The following is a 13,309-nucleotide window of genomic DNA, read 5'->3' as shown; positions in this document are numbered from 1 at the left end:
AATAACTCCCAACCCTAAGAAGGCTGGGCAGTGGTCATCCCTGCATAGCAGGGGCTGAGCCTGTCTCCCTCCTGGCAGGAGCTGAGCCTCTATCCCTCCTGGCAGGGACTCAGCCTCTCTATCTCTCATGGCAAGTGCTGAGCCTGTATCTCTCCTGGCAGAGACTGAGCCTGTATCTCTCCTGGTAGAGACTAAGCCTGTATCTCTCCTGGCAGAGACTGAGCCTGTATCTCTCCTGGCAGAGACTAAGCCTGTATCTCTCCTGGCAGGGCCATGCCCTCTTTAAGTCAAGTTCTCTCTGGTGGCTGGGAGTGTTCTGCTGTACATGGTACACTGAGGATGTGTGTGTGTGTGTGTGTGTGTGTTGGGGGAGGGGGCAGTGGCTTGTGTGTGTTTTAGCGTGTGTCATATTTTCATTAAAATGTGCTTTAACGACCTCTCAAACCCACGGGTGCGCTTTCCTTCTGCCTGGCGGTGAGGTCAGAGCAAAGCCCCCGCTCTGCATGTGCTTCACGCCTCTCGGGCACGAGCTAACCTCCCTTCTAACCAAGGGTGACCGGGCTACAGGCTACACTCTTCAGCCGGCAGGCGACCCGGAGTAACATTGTAACCACTGTGTCAGCTGTAGGGGCAGTGATGCTGGCTTTCCATTCACAAAATTTCCACCTGGAAAATATGTACGTGAAGAGAGCTCCAGGGGGCCTGGGGGCGGGCTGAGAGCTTACGGGATCGGGGAGGGGGCCTCAGAGGAGGAGGGTGGATCTGCCACCCCAAGAAGACCTCCCTGAGCGATACATGCACAAACCCAACAACGACACAACGGAATCTCTCTCTCTTCTTTTTAACGTGAGCTCGCTCAAAAGAGGGGGAGGGAGACAGAGGACTGACAGGTTGTTTTACCATGATGAATACATCAAGGGCTCTTGAGGGAGGGGGGGGAATGAGGAGCCGATACCAAGGGCTCAAGTAGAAAGAAAATGTTCTGAACACGATGATGATGGCAACATAGGTACAAATGGGCATGACACAAGGGGTGGATGGATGGATGGTGGTAAGAGCCGTACGCGCCCCCAATAAGATGATTTTTAAAAAAATAAGTAAAATGATGAATGCGCACAAAATGAGGATGTGCTATCTAAGCACCCCCACCCCTGCCTCATTCACAGTCAACATCTGTTTAGAACTAAAAGGAAGAGAGCCCTTCAGTAGGCTGACCATGGTCCACGCGGTGGACAGATGGGGGACCTGGGAGCTCATTTTAACATTGGCACCTGGACTTTGGAGTCCGGTTCAAATTTTCCAAATGAAACGGCTTTGGGGTGCTGCTGTTGTCTGAAGTCGACCAGTTAGAAAGTGTGTGGGGTGACTATATGCTCAAGGTGGTGGTGGTGGTGGGGGCTCACACCTGTCCGAAATCTCAAGGGGAAATCACCTGAATCGCAGCCTCTCTCAAACACCCACCGGAAATGACTGGGAGTGATGGAGAGAGGGTCTCAGGCCAAGAGATCAGGTCCACCAACTTCTCCCTCTCTGCCTCAGGTGGCCTCTGGGAACCAGGCCCAAGCTGAGACCGGGAGGGAGGGAGGAACCCCCATTCTCTGGTCTCTCAGGGGGACCAGGGGAGACTACAAAGATCATGGGGTTTGGGTGATGGGGGAGCTATCGTCGGCTGGGTGGGCAGGGTAAGAAATGGACACTTTCCTCCAGGAGCCAGGTCCCGGACTGGAACCAGAGAATGTTGGGGTCCAGAGCCTAAGCCCTCAGCCCCGGGCTTAGACAGGAGGAGGCTTACAAAGCACTTTACAGCGTCCAGCCTCTGATGCAATGGGCCTCAGAGGCCCTCCCGCCTGCCACCCCCACCCCATGTCAAAGAAGAGGAATTGAGGCACACAGAGGGGACGTGCTGCCCACAGTCCCAGAGCGAGCCTGAGGCAGGGCATGGCAGGGCCCTAGTCCACCTGCCCCTCTGCTGCCTTTGACTTTCATGCCTCCTCCGCCCTGCACTCCTGGGACTGTCCCCCACCCCCCAGGGGTCTGCCAGCACCCGGAGGTCCCTGAGGGCCCAACAGCCTGGCCTATCTGGGTTTGTTAGTTGCACTGTCTGGCCCCTCCCTGCCCAGCCCCATTCTTCCTTGTGCACCCCCACACTACAGACCACCCACTACTGTATCTCGGCCCTGCTCCCCAACCCCCACCTCAATGTGTGGGGGATGGTACAGGCCCCTGTCCTGTCAGGGAAGTCGGGATGGGGGTGGGGCGCTCAGCTTCCTGTTGTTCATCGCCCTGGGGCCCTGGGGGGGATTTCCCTGGTCACCCCCACCCCTCAGGGAAGGGGAAGGAGCCTTGTGAGTCACCAGGCTGGGGCGGGAGCGTGAGGGTGGGAGGAGCGTTGCCATCTAGGTACCAGACCGCCTGCCCTCTCAGGCCCTCACTTAGGGGTAGCTGTGCACGCTGGATACCCTCTCAGACCCTCCCCAGCCAAATGCTCCCCCTCTTCCCCCCCATCCCCAACACTTTGCCCGGCTGCTCAGAGATGCTTACCTTAGTGCTGGGGCCAGTTGGGGACACAGAGAATAGGGAGGTCTTATTCTGGGGGTTCTGAGAAGAGAAAGTTGGGGTGGGGAGAAAGGAACAGTGAGATGAAGCAGCTCTGAACCCACCCTGCTCCTCCCCCTGCCCCCCCAACAATCCCCCTTCTCCCCTCTCCTGCCCCCCCTGCTCACACCCCGCTTCCGAACCTGGTGGTTAGTGTCTGGTCCATTTCTTTCGGTGTCTGTAACATGAGAGGGAGAGGGCAGGGTTGGCACCAGGGTCCCCCTCCCCTGGGGCCCTTGACCGCACACCTGTCCACCAACCACACCTCTCCCCTCCCTGCCAGCCCTCTGGCCTCCCCGCTGACCTGTGTGCTCTGACGGGGAGTCCAGACCCTGCTTCTCGGCCTCCAGGGGCTTAGACATCCTTATTTCTAGGGAAAGAGGAGAGGCAGGGTGGGGGTGGGTGAGGGAGGGGAAGCCGGGGGTCTCTCAGTTAACCTCCCCACTTTCCCCAAGGTGACCCAGAGGGGCCCCCAGTTCCAGGGAGCTGCATCTCTGCTGCCCTTCTCAAAGGCGATGTGCCCGTGACACCCAGGGCAAGGCCCTGGGCTGGGGGACTGGGGAGGGGTGGTCATGAGTGTGCGACCTTGTCCCTCCTCCAGAGCCTGGAGCCTAGGCCCTGCTGCTACCGCCCCGCCAGGTTTCGGGTGAAGCAGGTTTTCCACTCACAGCGGGGCCTGGGGGTGGGTGTGATGGATCTGCAGCTCCCCAGTACACCAGCAGTTGTTACATCTCTGAACCGCCCTCTGACCTCACGGCCCCTGCCAGCCTCTCTCCCAGCCATGCCCCGAACCTACGAGGGGCTCTCACCGGGTCCGGCCTTCCTTCTAGAATCGGCAGCCCCACCCTGACATCCTGAGAGCCCCAAACTCACCCACTCTGTCTGTGACACTGTCCCTTCCAATAACCCCACACCTCACCCGGAACTTCAGCCTTGAACCTCACTGCGCCCCAAGTCCAACTTAAACATCCCACTCCTTCTAGAAAGCCCACCCCCCCCCTCCTATGGCTCCTGGAGCCAGGACACAAGGAGCCAGGCCAAGGGACCCCCAAGGGACACAAACCAGCAGGAACAAACCCCAGTCCTCCCTCCCTAGGGCCACGCTCAATGGGAAACAGGATGAATTGGCCGGATCTTTTAAAAGGGAGAGAGAGCTGAGACCCCCAAGAGCCCCGCAAGACAGCAAGCTGCCCAACGGGAGCCCTGGCCCCTAACACCTCCCACACCCCCCAACCAGCTCATCTAGACCCCAGCTCCAGCCCAGCCCCTCTTGGCCCGGGACCCCAACAGAAGTCCAGGCATCAGCCCAGACCACTCTCAAGTTGCTTAAAGAAATTGTTGCTATCCAGACTAATCCAGCTCATGGCGCCCCCACGTTGCAGACTCAAACTGGGCACTGTGCCTGGGGGTGGTCAAGGGCACCTGGCCACGCAGGCTTTCTGCAGAAACACCTCCGGGTGCTTCGAACCACCAACCTTCCGGTTCCCAGTCAAGTACCAGCAGGAACTCCATTGGACCCCTTTAATCGAAACATAAAATCCTCACTGCCATCGAGTCGATTCTGACTCATAACTCCACCCTCTACATCAGTGGTTCTTGACCTGTGGGTCACAACCCCTCTGGGGGTCAAACTACCCTCTCACAGGGGTCGCCTATGACCATCACCATCGAAAAACACCTATTTGCTATGGTCTTAGGAACCGAGACCCCGCTCCTCTATCCGTCTCCAGGCGAGTCCGTCCACATGCAGGTACGCCCACATCCGAGTGCCCGCCGTGAAGAAGGTTACCCATGCTACACCATGCCTCAAGACAAAATTTCATTGGTTTGTCATTAGAAATGAGTATTTCACCATAGATAATGACATATTGTTTTCGTGATGAATCACGATGCTGTAATGATGTTCAACTTGTCACCATGAAAATCCATCCTGCCTTTCAGATGTTGACCTGACGGTTCATCACAGTCGCAAAATGACAGCGATGAAGTAGCAACAAAAATAATTTTTGGGTTGGGGGGTCACCACCACACAAGGAGCTGTCTGAAAGGGTCTCGGCATGAGGAAGGTGGAGATCCACTGCTCTACATACAGGGTTTCTGAGGCTGTAAACCAGGGCTGGTGGGGGGGAGGGGGGCCCTTTTTCTGCCAACGGCCTCTTGGATGTTTATCACATCATTCGTGTGGGCCATCCTGGTCAAACATGTAATTAATTCACCCTTCGTGGGACGGCCTATGGAGACCTGGTTGGGGGGGGGGAGCTGCAAGCCGGGTTGCCAACCACAAGGCCGGCAGTTCAAAACCACCAGCCGCTCTGCGGGAGAAAGACGAGGCTTCCTATTCCCGTCAACAGTGACAATCTGGGAAACCCGCAGGGACAGGCTACCATCCTGTGACAGTGAGTTGAGGTTGCCTGGATGGTGGGGAGCTGAACAAGACGGCCGGGACTGCTTCTCTTCAGTGAGACACGTGATGGGAGCTGCCACGGGTGACCGAGTGGGCCTGACTCAGCCAGCGGGCTGGGCATTTCCTGCTCCTGATGCGAATCTTTACCTGTGGTTTTGAACAGCTGACCTTGTGGCCCGCAGCCCCTCGTGTTCATCACTACGTCCCTGGGGTTCTTTCAATACCCATACTCACCTTGACTCCCAACCTAAGCCCTTCACCTGACCTTGACCCCAAACTCAGCCTCTGGCCTCAATCCTGACCCTGCCTCTGACCTTAACCCCTCCCCCACCAGCTCCCTCTGAAACCTCTTCCAAAGCCTATCAAAGAAGGCGCTCTGAGCCCCAGCTTGACATTCCAGATGATCAGCTAAAGTGGGGGAAGCCACATACCCCCCCCAAAAAAAAAGGGAGAGGGAAGAGGTCCAGGAATTTTATAATGAGGGTTGATGGGCAGAGAAGCCTCATTCGGATTTTAAATCCCTAATGGACAGGCCAGGTCTTCTGTCTCAGGTGGGAGGGCATCTGGGCGCCAGTGTCTTTCAGCGGAACTGCCCGTCCACTCCCGGGCACCCACCTGAGAGAAATGAGCGAAGCCCAGCCCAGGACACGGGCGCCGAGTGTCTATCAAGAGGTGGGCGAATCCCCCTGCAAGCCATTAAACTCTGCATCCACCCACTCCATCACGCTTCACAGAGGACTGAATCCCAGGGACCCGCTACTGAGGGAACGGGGCGGACGAGCAAGGAGCGCGGGAAGTATAATCCCAGTGACCTGGGACCCCCAACCCCAGGAGACAACAATGGTCCAATGAGTGGGTCCCTTCTGGCGATGCCCTGGGGAAGGCACGGGGCAGTCCTCTGCCTCCGTGTGCCCGATCTTTACTGGGGCCTGTACAGCAAGGAGAAGCCCCGGCGACCTAGTGGGCTACAGGTAGAGCTGCTAACCCCAAGGTCAGTGGTTCCAACCCCCAGTTGATCCGAGACGAGGAAGAGGAGGCTGCCTGCTCCCCAAAGACTGAGAGCCTCGGAAATGCTCGCTGTAGGAGCACTGTGGGTCGGAATCAGCTGGGTGGGGGTTATACACATGTAAACACTAGCCGGGATGTCTGGACATGAAAATCTGTAAATCCTATTTTCTCGGAAAAGAAAAAAAATCTGTAAGCTTAAAACAAACAAACAATGAACAACGTCCCTGTCACGGGTTGGATGGTGAAGGGTGGGGGTGGGAGCAGGGGCTGGGACACCTTGTGGGGGTGGGGGGGCAGTGTTGATCAGTGAACAGCCGTTTGAGAGATAAGCCCTGGCAATGAGCCCCCACTTCTGGTTTGGGGGAGCAGAGGCAGGAATGCTGCTGAGCACCCCGAGGCAGCGGGGTCCAGGCTAGCCTGAGAGGCGCCCTGGGGGCTCCGCGCTTGAGCATCAGCTGCTGACTGCAAGGTTGGCGGTTCACACCCACCAGCCGCTCCGAGAGAGAAAAGTGAGGCTCTCGTCTCCGGCAAAGATGGAAGGTAAAACAGTCTCAGAACCCCCCAGGGGCAGCTCTGGGCTGTCCTATACAGTTGCTATGAGTCAGAATCAACGGAATGGAAACGAGCTTTTTGGTTTTTGTCCTAAATCCCACCACCCTGGAAACACCCATGCCTGCAGGGGGAGGGGGCAGGCCTCTCTGACGACGCACCCCACCCTCCAGGGCACTAGCCATGTGCCCTACACCCAGCTCCCTGGCTCTAGGGCAGCGGTTCTCAACCTGTGGGTCACGAACCCCTTTGGGAGTCGAACGACCCTTTCACAGAGGTCGCCCGATTCATAACAGTAGCAAAATGACAGCGATGAAGTAGCAACGAAAATAATCTTATGGTTGGGGGGGGGGGTCACAGCCACCTGAGGAACTGGATGAAAGGGTCGCGGCATGAGGAAGGTTGAGAACCGTTGCTCTAGAGGTTTGTCTTTCTTAAAGTAGTGGCATGCCCCCCCCCCCCCCCCCCCGCCGCCCGGGTGCTGGAGAGATCCAGAGGGGCTGCGGAAGCAGACACCTACACCTTATCCCGGATTAGAGGCTGGGGCACAAATGTCTTTCATTGCCAGGAGGGCGCCGCGTCGTGTGTTCTGACGAGACGGAAGGCAGGCCTCGCACCCTCTGTGGCTGCCCATGGCCTCCCCTGGCGTTCAGAGGGGTGGCCCCTGCCTCCCTCCACTGCCCCTGGTGTCCCTCCCCCCACGCATCCTGCTGCTCTTCGCCCTATGAAGACTCTGCACGCCTGGCTTAGCACCTGTCTGTCTTGCCTGAGACCTCCCCGCCCACAGAAAGGTGTCCGTGGCCTCGGCCTGCCTCCCACTGCCCTAGGGCTGCCTCCTCACTGGGTCTGCGCCCCACCCCAATGAGTAAGAAATGACTGACTGGGCCCTGCTGCTGTCTGTCTGTCTCTGTGGCCTGGCCCTCAGCAACTGGTCCCTCTGCTTGGAATGCTGTCCCACCTGGCCACCTCCCATCAGCCTTCAGGACCCAGCACACACCCTGGCTGCTAAGAAGCTGCCACAACCAGGTCTGGCTTCTCTCCGGACCCGTGGGGCGAAGCCAAGGTGGATGGAGACGACGGGCAGCCCTCAGGCCCAGCTCGCCCTCCTCCAGGCCTCTGCTCCTCTTTGAGGCTCTGGTTCACATGTCCCCTCCTTTGGGAAGCCCTCCCTGAGTCCCCAGCTCCAGAGCCTGCCCTCCCACCTCCCTGCCACTCACAGTGACCCCAGGCTGGGGGGGGGGGGATCCTCAGATGCCCTGACTTGAGTCATTCCTGCTCAGACTGTGTTTCCATCACAGTCTTTACAAAGACCGCCTCCCGCCCCCCAAATCCTGCTGTCACCCAACACCTCAACCCAACTGGAGGGGAGAGGATGGAGCCCTGGGGTGCTGGGTGGTAAGCACTGGGCTGCTTGCTAACTGCCAGGTCGGCCCTTCCAGCCCACCAGCCGCTCCGAGGGAGGGAGAAGAGGCTCTTGTAAAACAGACAGCCTTGGAAACCCTCTAAAGTAGGGGCTCTCAGCCTTCCTCATGCCGAGACCCTTTAATACAGCTCCTCGTGGGGTGATGATCCCCAGCCATCGAAAGTACGTACTTTCCGATGGTCTTAGGCAACCCCTGTGAAAGGGTCGTTCGACCCCCAAAGGGGTCACAGCCCACAGGTTGAGAACCGCTGCTCCATAGGTCACTATGAGTAAAAATCAACTTGGGGGGGGTGGTTGGCGGGGGGAGGGATGGGGGTCACAAACACAAGAAGCCCCAGGGCGCCATGGGCTGAGTGTTCGGCTGCTAGCCCGAAGGGCAGCGGTTCTAACCCACCAGCCCTCCGAGAGGCAGAAAGAGGAGGCCGTTGGCTCCCATGCAGGTGAAGGTTCACAACCTTAGCTCCCCTCTGTCCTGCAGGGTCCGGGCGTATCGGCTTCAACTCGATGGCAGAGGGTGAAGCTGGGTTATGGACGGGGTGGGAGCTGGAGAGGTGGTTGAAGGGGAAACCGATGCCACCCTCCCCTCATTCCTCCTGCCCCGGGGCGCACAGCCCTACCCGGCTCCCCCATGACAGGGTGCAGCTGGATCCTGCCAACCACGGCTTCATGGGACCCCCGTGGTGGCCAGGGACAGACACACCACGCAATCCCAGGGGCACGGGAGTCATGGGGTGGCTGGCGGGGGTGGTGGTCCACAGGGGGTCTGCCAAGCTGGCTGGCAGGCCTGCCTCAGCCTCAGCTCTTTGGGAAACACTACTCCCTAGTCCCCCACCAAGGAGCCCAGAAGCCCCAGTGGGCTAACCAAAGGGGCGGCAGTTCCAACCCACCAGCCACCCGGAGGAGAAAGATGAGGCTGTCTGCTCCCATAGAGGTTACAGCCTTGGGCACCCTGGATAGGGCTGTGCTGAGTCAGAATCAACGTGACTCCTGGGAGTTGCTCTGTTGGTCCCAGTAGTGCAGTGGCTTACGTGTGAGGCTGCTCACCAGAAGGTCAGCAGTTCGAGCCCACCAACTGCTCCAAGGGAGAAAGATAAGGCTGTCTGCCCCCAGAAAGATCACAGCCTGAAAGGCTCTGGGGAGCGGTTCTACTGTGTCCTACAGGGATCCCGTTGTGAGGGAGCTCCACAGGGACATCAGACGGAGTGGCTTCACTGGCCCTGAAGGGGACCAGCCATTTGGCTTTTAAAAGCTTCCCCGGTCATTCTCACAGCGCCCCAGCCTTCTGACACCTTGGCACAGAGAGTTAGTTCGGTGTCAATCAACTGTGATTGGTGGGCTGCCCCACATCCCCACCCCAGGTAGGTAGGCAACATTGAAGTGGAACTAATGGCAAAGCAGAGACCCCCTGTCATCCTCTCCTCAGGCCCACCAGGGCTGCCCAGTCCTGGACACCTGCCTGCTGACCCTCCAGCCGGGAGCCTGGGACCAAGTCAGCGTCCTCCCTCTCCTCCCTCCCTCCTCCCTCCCTCCCGGACTTTCACTTCTCCTCTGCATTTCCCTCGGCCAGTTTTAGCAGACTTGGGCCAGCTTCTCGTTAGTGCTTACCGAAAACGGGGCTAAATATAGAGGGCCCAAGGGCTGCCCCACACCCCTCCTGGCCCCACTTGGCCTGTCCCCAGGGTCCCCGGCCCCCGCAGCCATGGCCTGGGAGCCCCTGTGAGCAGGGTCTGTGCTGCCGGGAACCTCTGTGACCCGGCTGGCCCAACCCCCGGCCTCCCCGAAGGAGCAGAACCTCACACCCCCAACCTCCCCCACACCTGCCCAGCCATGCAGCTGGCCCTGGGCGGGGCTGAGGAAGCAAACACTGCTGAGATGCTGGGGGGGGGCGCTGGAGAGCTGGTCAGCAGCACAGCGAGAGGGGCCCACAGCTGGTCAGCAGCAGGCAAGAGCCAGGCAGGGCCCAGGACCCGGAGGGGGGATGTGCAAACACACACACGCGCGCGCGTGCGCACGCAGGAGGCACACACAGGACACAAACACCAAAGAGCACAGGTCTGCAGATCAAGACACATGGGCAGAAATGATGACATGGCAGGTGTGCAAAACACACTCACACACACACACTCCCTCTCTCTCTCTGAGCTACGCAATCAGCCAGATACACATACACACACACACTCAGGGTCAAACCCACAGTCAGATACACTCACACATGCACACACCTTCAGGGTCACACATGCACACACATACACACTCATAGTTACACACAAATATTCACACACCCAGGGTCCAATACACACAGCCAGGCACACACACAATCAGCCAGACACACTCAAATTCAGTCAGACAACACACTCCACGCATATACCCACCCACAGACACACATACTTACACACTCAGGGTCAGACATACACAGTCACACACAACCAGCCAGACTCATATCAGTCAGTCACACACAACCAGATACACATAGATAATGCATTCTCAGAGTCACACCAGGCCCACTGACATTCAGTCATAGACATACACACTCAGTGTCACACACACACACCTGCAGAGCCACAGCCAGCCAGAGACACCGATTCACTAAGTCCCACAGACACACGCACACCCATTCAGAATTACACACAGTCAGACACACCCACAGTTATGCAGTCAGCTGCCAGACACACACACACACACAAATCCACATATACTTAGTCACATAGTCACACACAGCTAGACACACAGTGACACAGACACATATACACACAGAACCACACACATATAGTCAGACACATCCACAGTTATGCACGGCCAGTGACACACACACTCAGTTACACACACTCACACATCCATAGTCATACACAACTAGACACGCAGTCACATAGACAGACACAGAATCACACACGTGTAGCCAGCCAGATAGATAGACACATTCACTCCAAGTCATACACAGCCAGTCAAACACATACACAGTTGCACACAGTCACAGACTCTCTCACACACACACACAACCTGCTACTTACAGACAGACACATGTACATTTACACAGCCAGACTCATGCACACACACTCCCACTCAGACACCCAATTAGGTACATCATCTCACACACACATACACACACTCAGTCACACAACCAGTCTCTTAATCCTAGGCGGTGTCCAGGGTGGGCCCCAAACCAGGCATGACCTCCCAGGCTATCAACTCACATTGGCCCTGATGACCCAGGCCAAGGCTGCTCTGTAAGAAAGGGTCTGACCCAGACACTGGCCCCCACTTGGTCCCAGGCAAGAAGCACATCAGGCGGGGAGCAGAGACCAAGCTGTACTGTGGGCACACAGTCTTCTTATTACCACACCACACCTTCCAGCTGTCAGATCTCCTCTTAAACAGCCCCCCTCTAAGAAGCCCTCCATATGCTCACACCTGCACATATCTGGGCTCCCCCAGTCCCCCACACCAAGCCCTGACCCTCAGGGCCTTTACTGCCCAGTGACCAGTCTGTCTCCAGGCACTGGGCTGATGACTCCAGGAGGGCAGGGCAAGAACTGTTTTCTGCGGGGGTCCCCAGGACCCAGCCCAGAAGTGCTCAGTAAGTGTGCTGGGTCAGGGTCACTCCCATGCACCCAGGCTGACCAACACAGGCCACTGCCGAGCCAGCACTCCTGCGGACAGGCACCCAGGAACAAGACCAACTCTGCTCAACTACAGCACCCACAGCCATGATCCCCTGCTCAGAAGTCTCTCCCCTCCAGGCACCTTAGTGATCTCCTACTGCCCTGCCCTGCGGTCCCCGCGGACACTCTGGGATGCTGTGTTCACGGACTGCGCAAGTAGATTCTCTGCCTGCACCAGTGCCTCCGGCCGAAGTCTGGTGGGAAGGCACTTCATGAGTTCATAAAGTCTAGTAAAACTGTGTGCCATCATAACTCAAGAGAAGCCAGGGGCTGGGGCGAAGGGATGGAGGGTGAGGGTGGGGGCGTCAGGGAAGAGAGTACCAAGGCCCACGGCTGCCCAAACCCCACCTCACCCCCATTCAGTGATGCACCCAGCAGCCCCCACCCTCACTCACACAGCCAGCCAAGGGTGGTTGAACTCGGGAGATTCAGAACGAACTGGAGGACGTGCACACACACACACACACACACACACGCTGGAAAGAAGAGTGCCATCCTCTTTGCAGACCTCACCCCCCACCCAAAGGTCATCCGTGTCCCCCAACCCACTGGCCTTCCATTTAAGGGCCAGTCACCTTTCCCGGCCCTCAGGACAGCACCACAGCGATGGGGATGGGGAGAGGGGGCAGGGGGCAGGGGGGTTGAGGAGGGGTGCCTGACCTGACCGGGTGGGTCCAGGGGGGCAGGGACAGTGGGGGCTCCGAGTAGAAAGTGCTAGAGTAGAGCCAAAGGGCAGAGGAGACAGCGAAGAGGAAGAAAGGGAGCGGGGAGCCAGGGGCAGCGGCTGGGGGAAGGAGCCCCCAATATCCTGCCTGCCCTTTCCGTCATCACCCCCCCACCCCAGCAGGTGCCAGTCCCCTTACCTGGAGCCCCCATGCTGGAGTGAACCATGCTGCTGGCCCGCCAGGGCTGGGGAACAACTGTGTCATCTCCCCGCCCAAGCCCAACGGGGGCTGCGTCCTGCCTGCCGGAAGTCACCCAGGAGGAAACCACAGGGCCGACCCGCCCCCTTCTTCGGAGGGAAAATACTCAAGCTGGAGCCTGCCCTAGACGCAGACCCCAATTCCTGCGTTTGGTGGGGCGAGCAGAGGGGGAGCGACCTAGGAAGGCTGCCCCCCTACAGCTGCGCCAACAGGTGCCAGCAGCAGTTGCCCCACCTCTGCTGTCCTGCGGAAACAGGCACGTCTAGTGAAGGTTGGGGGGCGGGTGTCCCCACGGCGCGTAACAGCATGAAACAGGGTCTCCCTTCTTGACTCCGTGGACAGTTCACCCCACCCCCATTTTACAGGCAGAAAGACCGAGAAGTGGAGAAGGGAGGGGACTTTCTTAAGGACCCACGGACCAGAAATGCTTCGACCACAGAGCACCCCAGAGGCGGCTTCCGCGGGGAGGGCGGTGGGCGCGGGAGGCAGGCCCGCCTGAGTGCGCACCTGTCAGCAGGTGAGACGTCCGGGAGGCGCACTGGGTGGAATCGGTGCAAACGAGCGAGCAGGGACAGCAGGGCGGAAGGGCAGGCCTCGGGCTGGAGGCGCGGAGGAGCCGGCCGGGGGCGCCTGGAGACGCCCCCCGGGCAGCGGGGCGCCGAGCCCCAGCCCCAGCCCCGGGCTCCCCAGCGCTGCGGCGCTCCGGGCCTGCGCTTCTCCCCGCGCGCGCCAGAGGGCAGCCGCGCCC

At 58.7% G+C, this 13,309-nt stretch overlaps 1 protein-coding gene across 9 annotated transcripts in view; it reads right to left on the bottom strand.

Annotated features, from left to right (window-relative positions):
* POU2F2 (POU class 2 homeobox 2) overlaps positions 1-12,529 on the bottom strand; it is a 37,000-nt gene extending 24,471 nt beyond the window's left edge. For 8 of the 9 annotated variants that reach the window (XM_075536880.1, XM_075536881.1, XM_075536883.1 and 5 more), the window contains exons 1-4: positions 12,502-12,529; positions 2,900-2,965; positions 2,739-2,773; positions 2,542-2,598 (exon numbers count right to left, since the gene is read on the bottom strand). In XM_075536880.1, coding sequence (XP_075392995.1) covers positions 2,542-2,598; positions 2,739-2,773; positions 2,900-2,965; positions 12,502-12,529 — 186 coding nt within the window. Of the gene's footprint in view, positions 1-2,541; positions 2,599-2,738; positions 2,774-2,899; positions 2,966-12,501 lie in introns of those variants that run through there. The other variant, XM_075536879.1, reaches the window with a different exon arrangement.
* Positions 12,530-13,309: the final 780 nt, after the last annotated feature.

The sequence above is a fragment of the Tenrec ecaudatus genome, chromosome 18 (genome assembly GCF_050624435.1).
Source record: "Tenrec ecaudatus isolate mTenEca1 chromosome 18, mTenEca1.hap1, whole genome shotgun sequence".
NCBI classification, from domain to species: Eukaryota; Metazoa; Chordata; class Mammalia; order Afrosoricida; family Tenrecidae; genus Tenrec; species Tenrec ecaudatus.
Note: the sequence above shows the minus strand (reverse complement) of the source record. Positions and strands in the feature narration are given on the sequence as shown.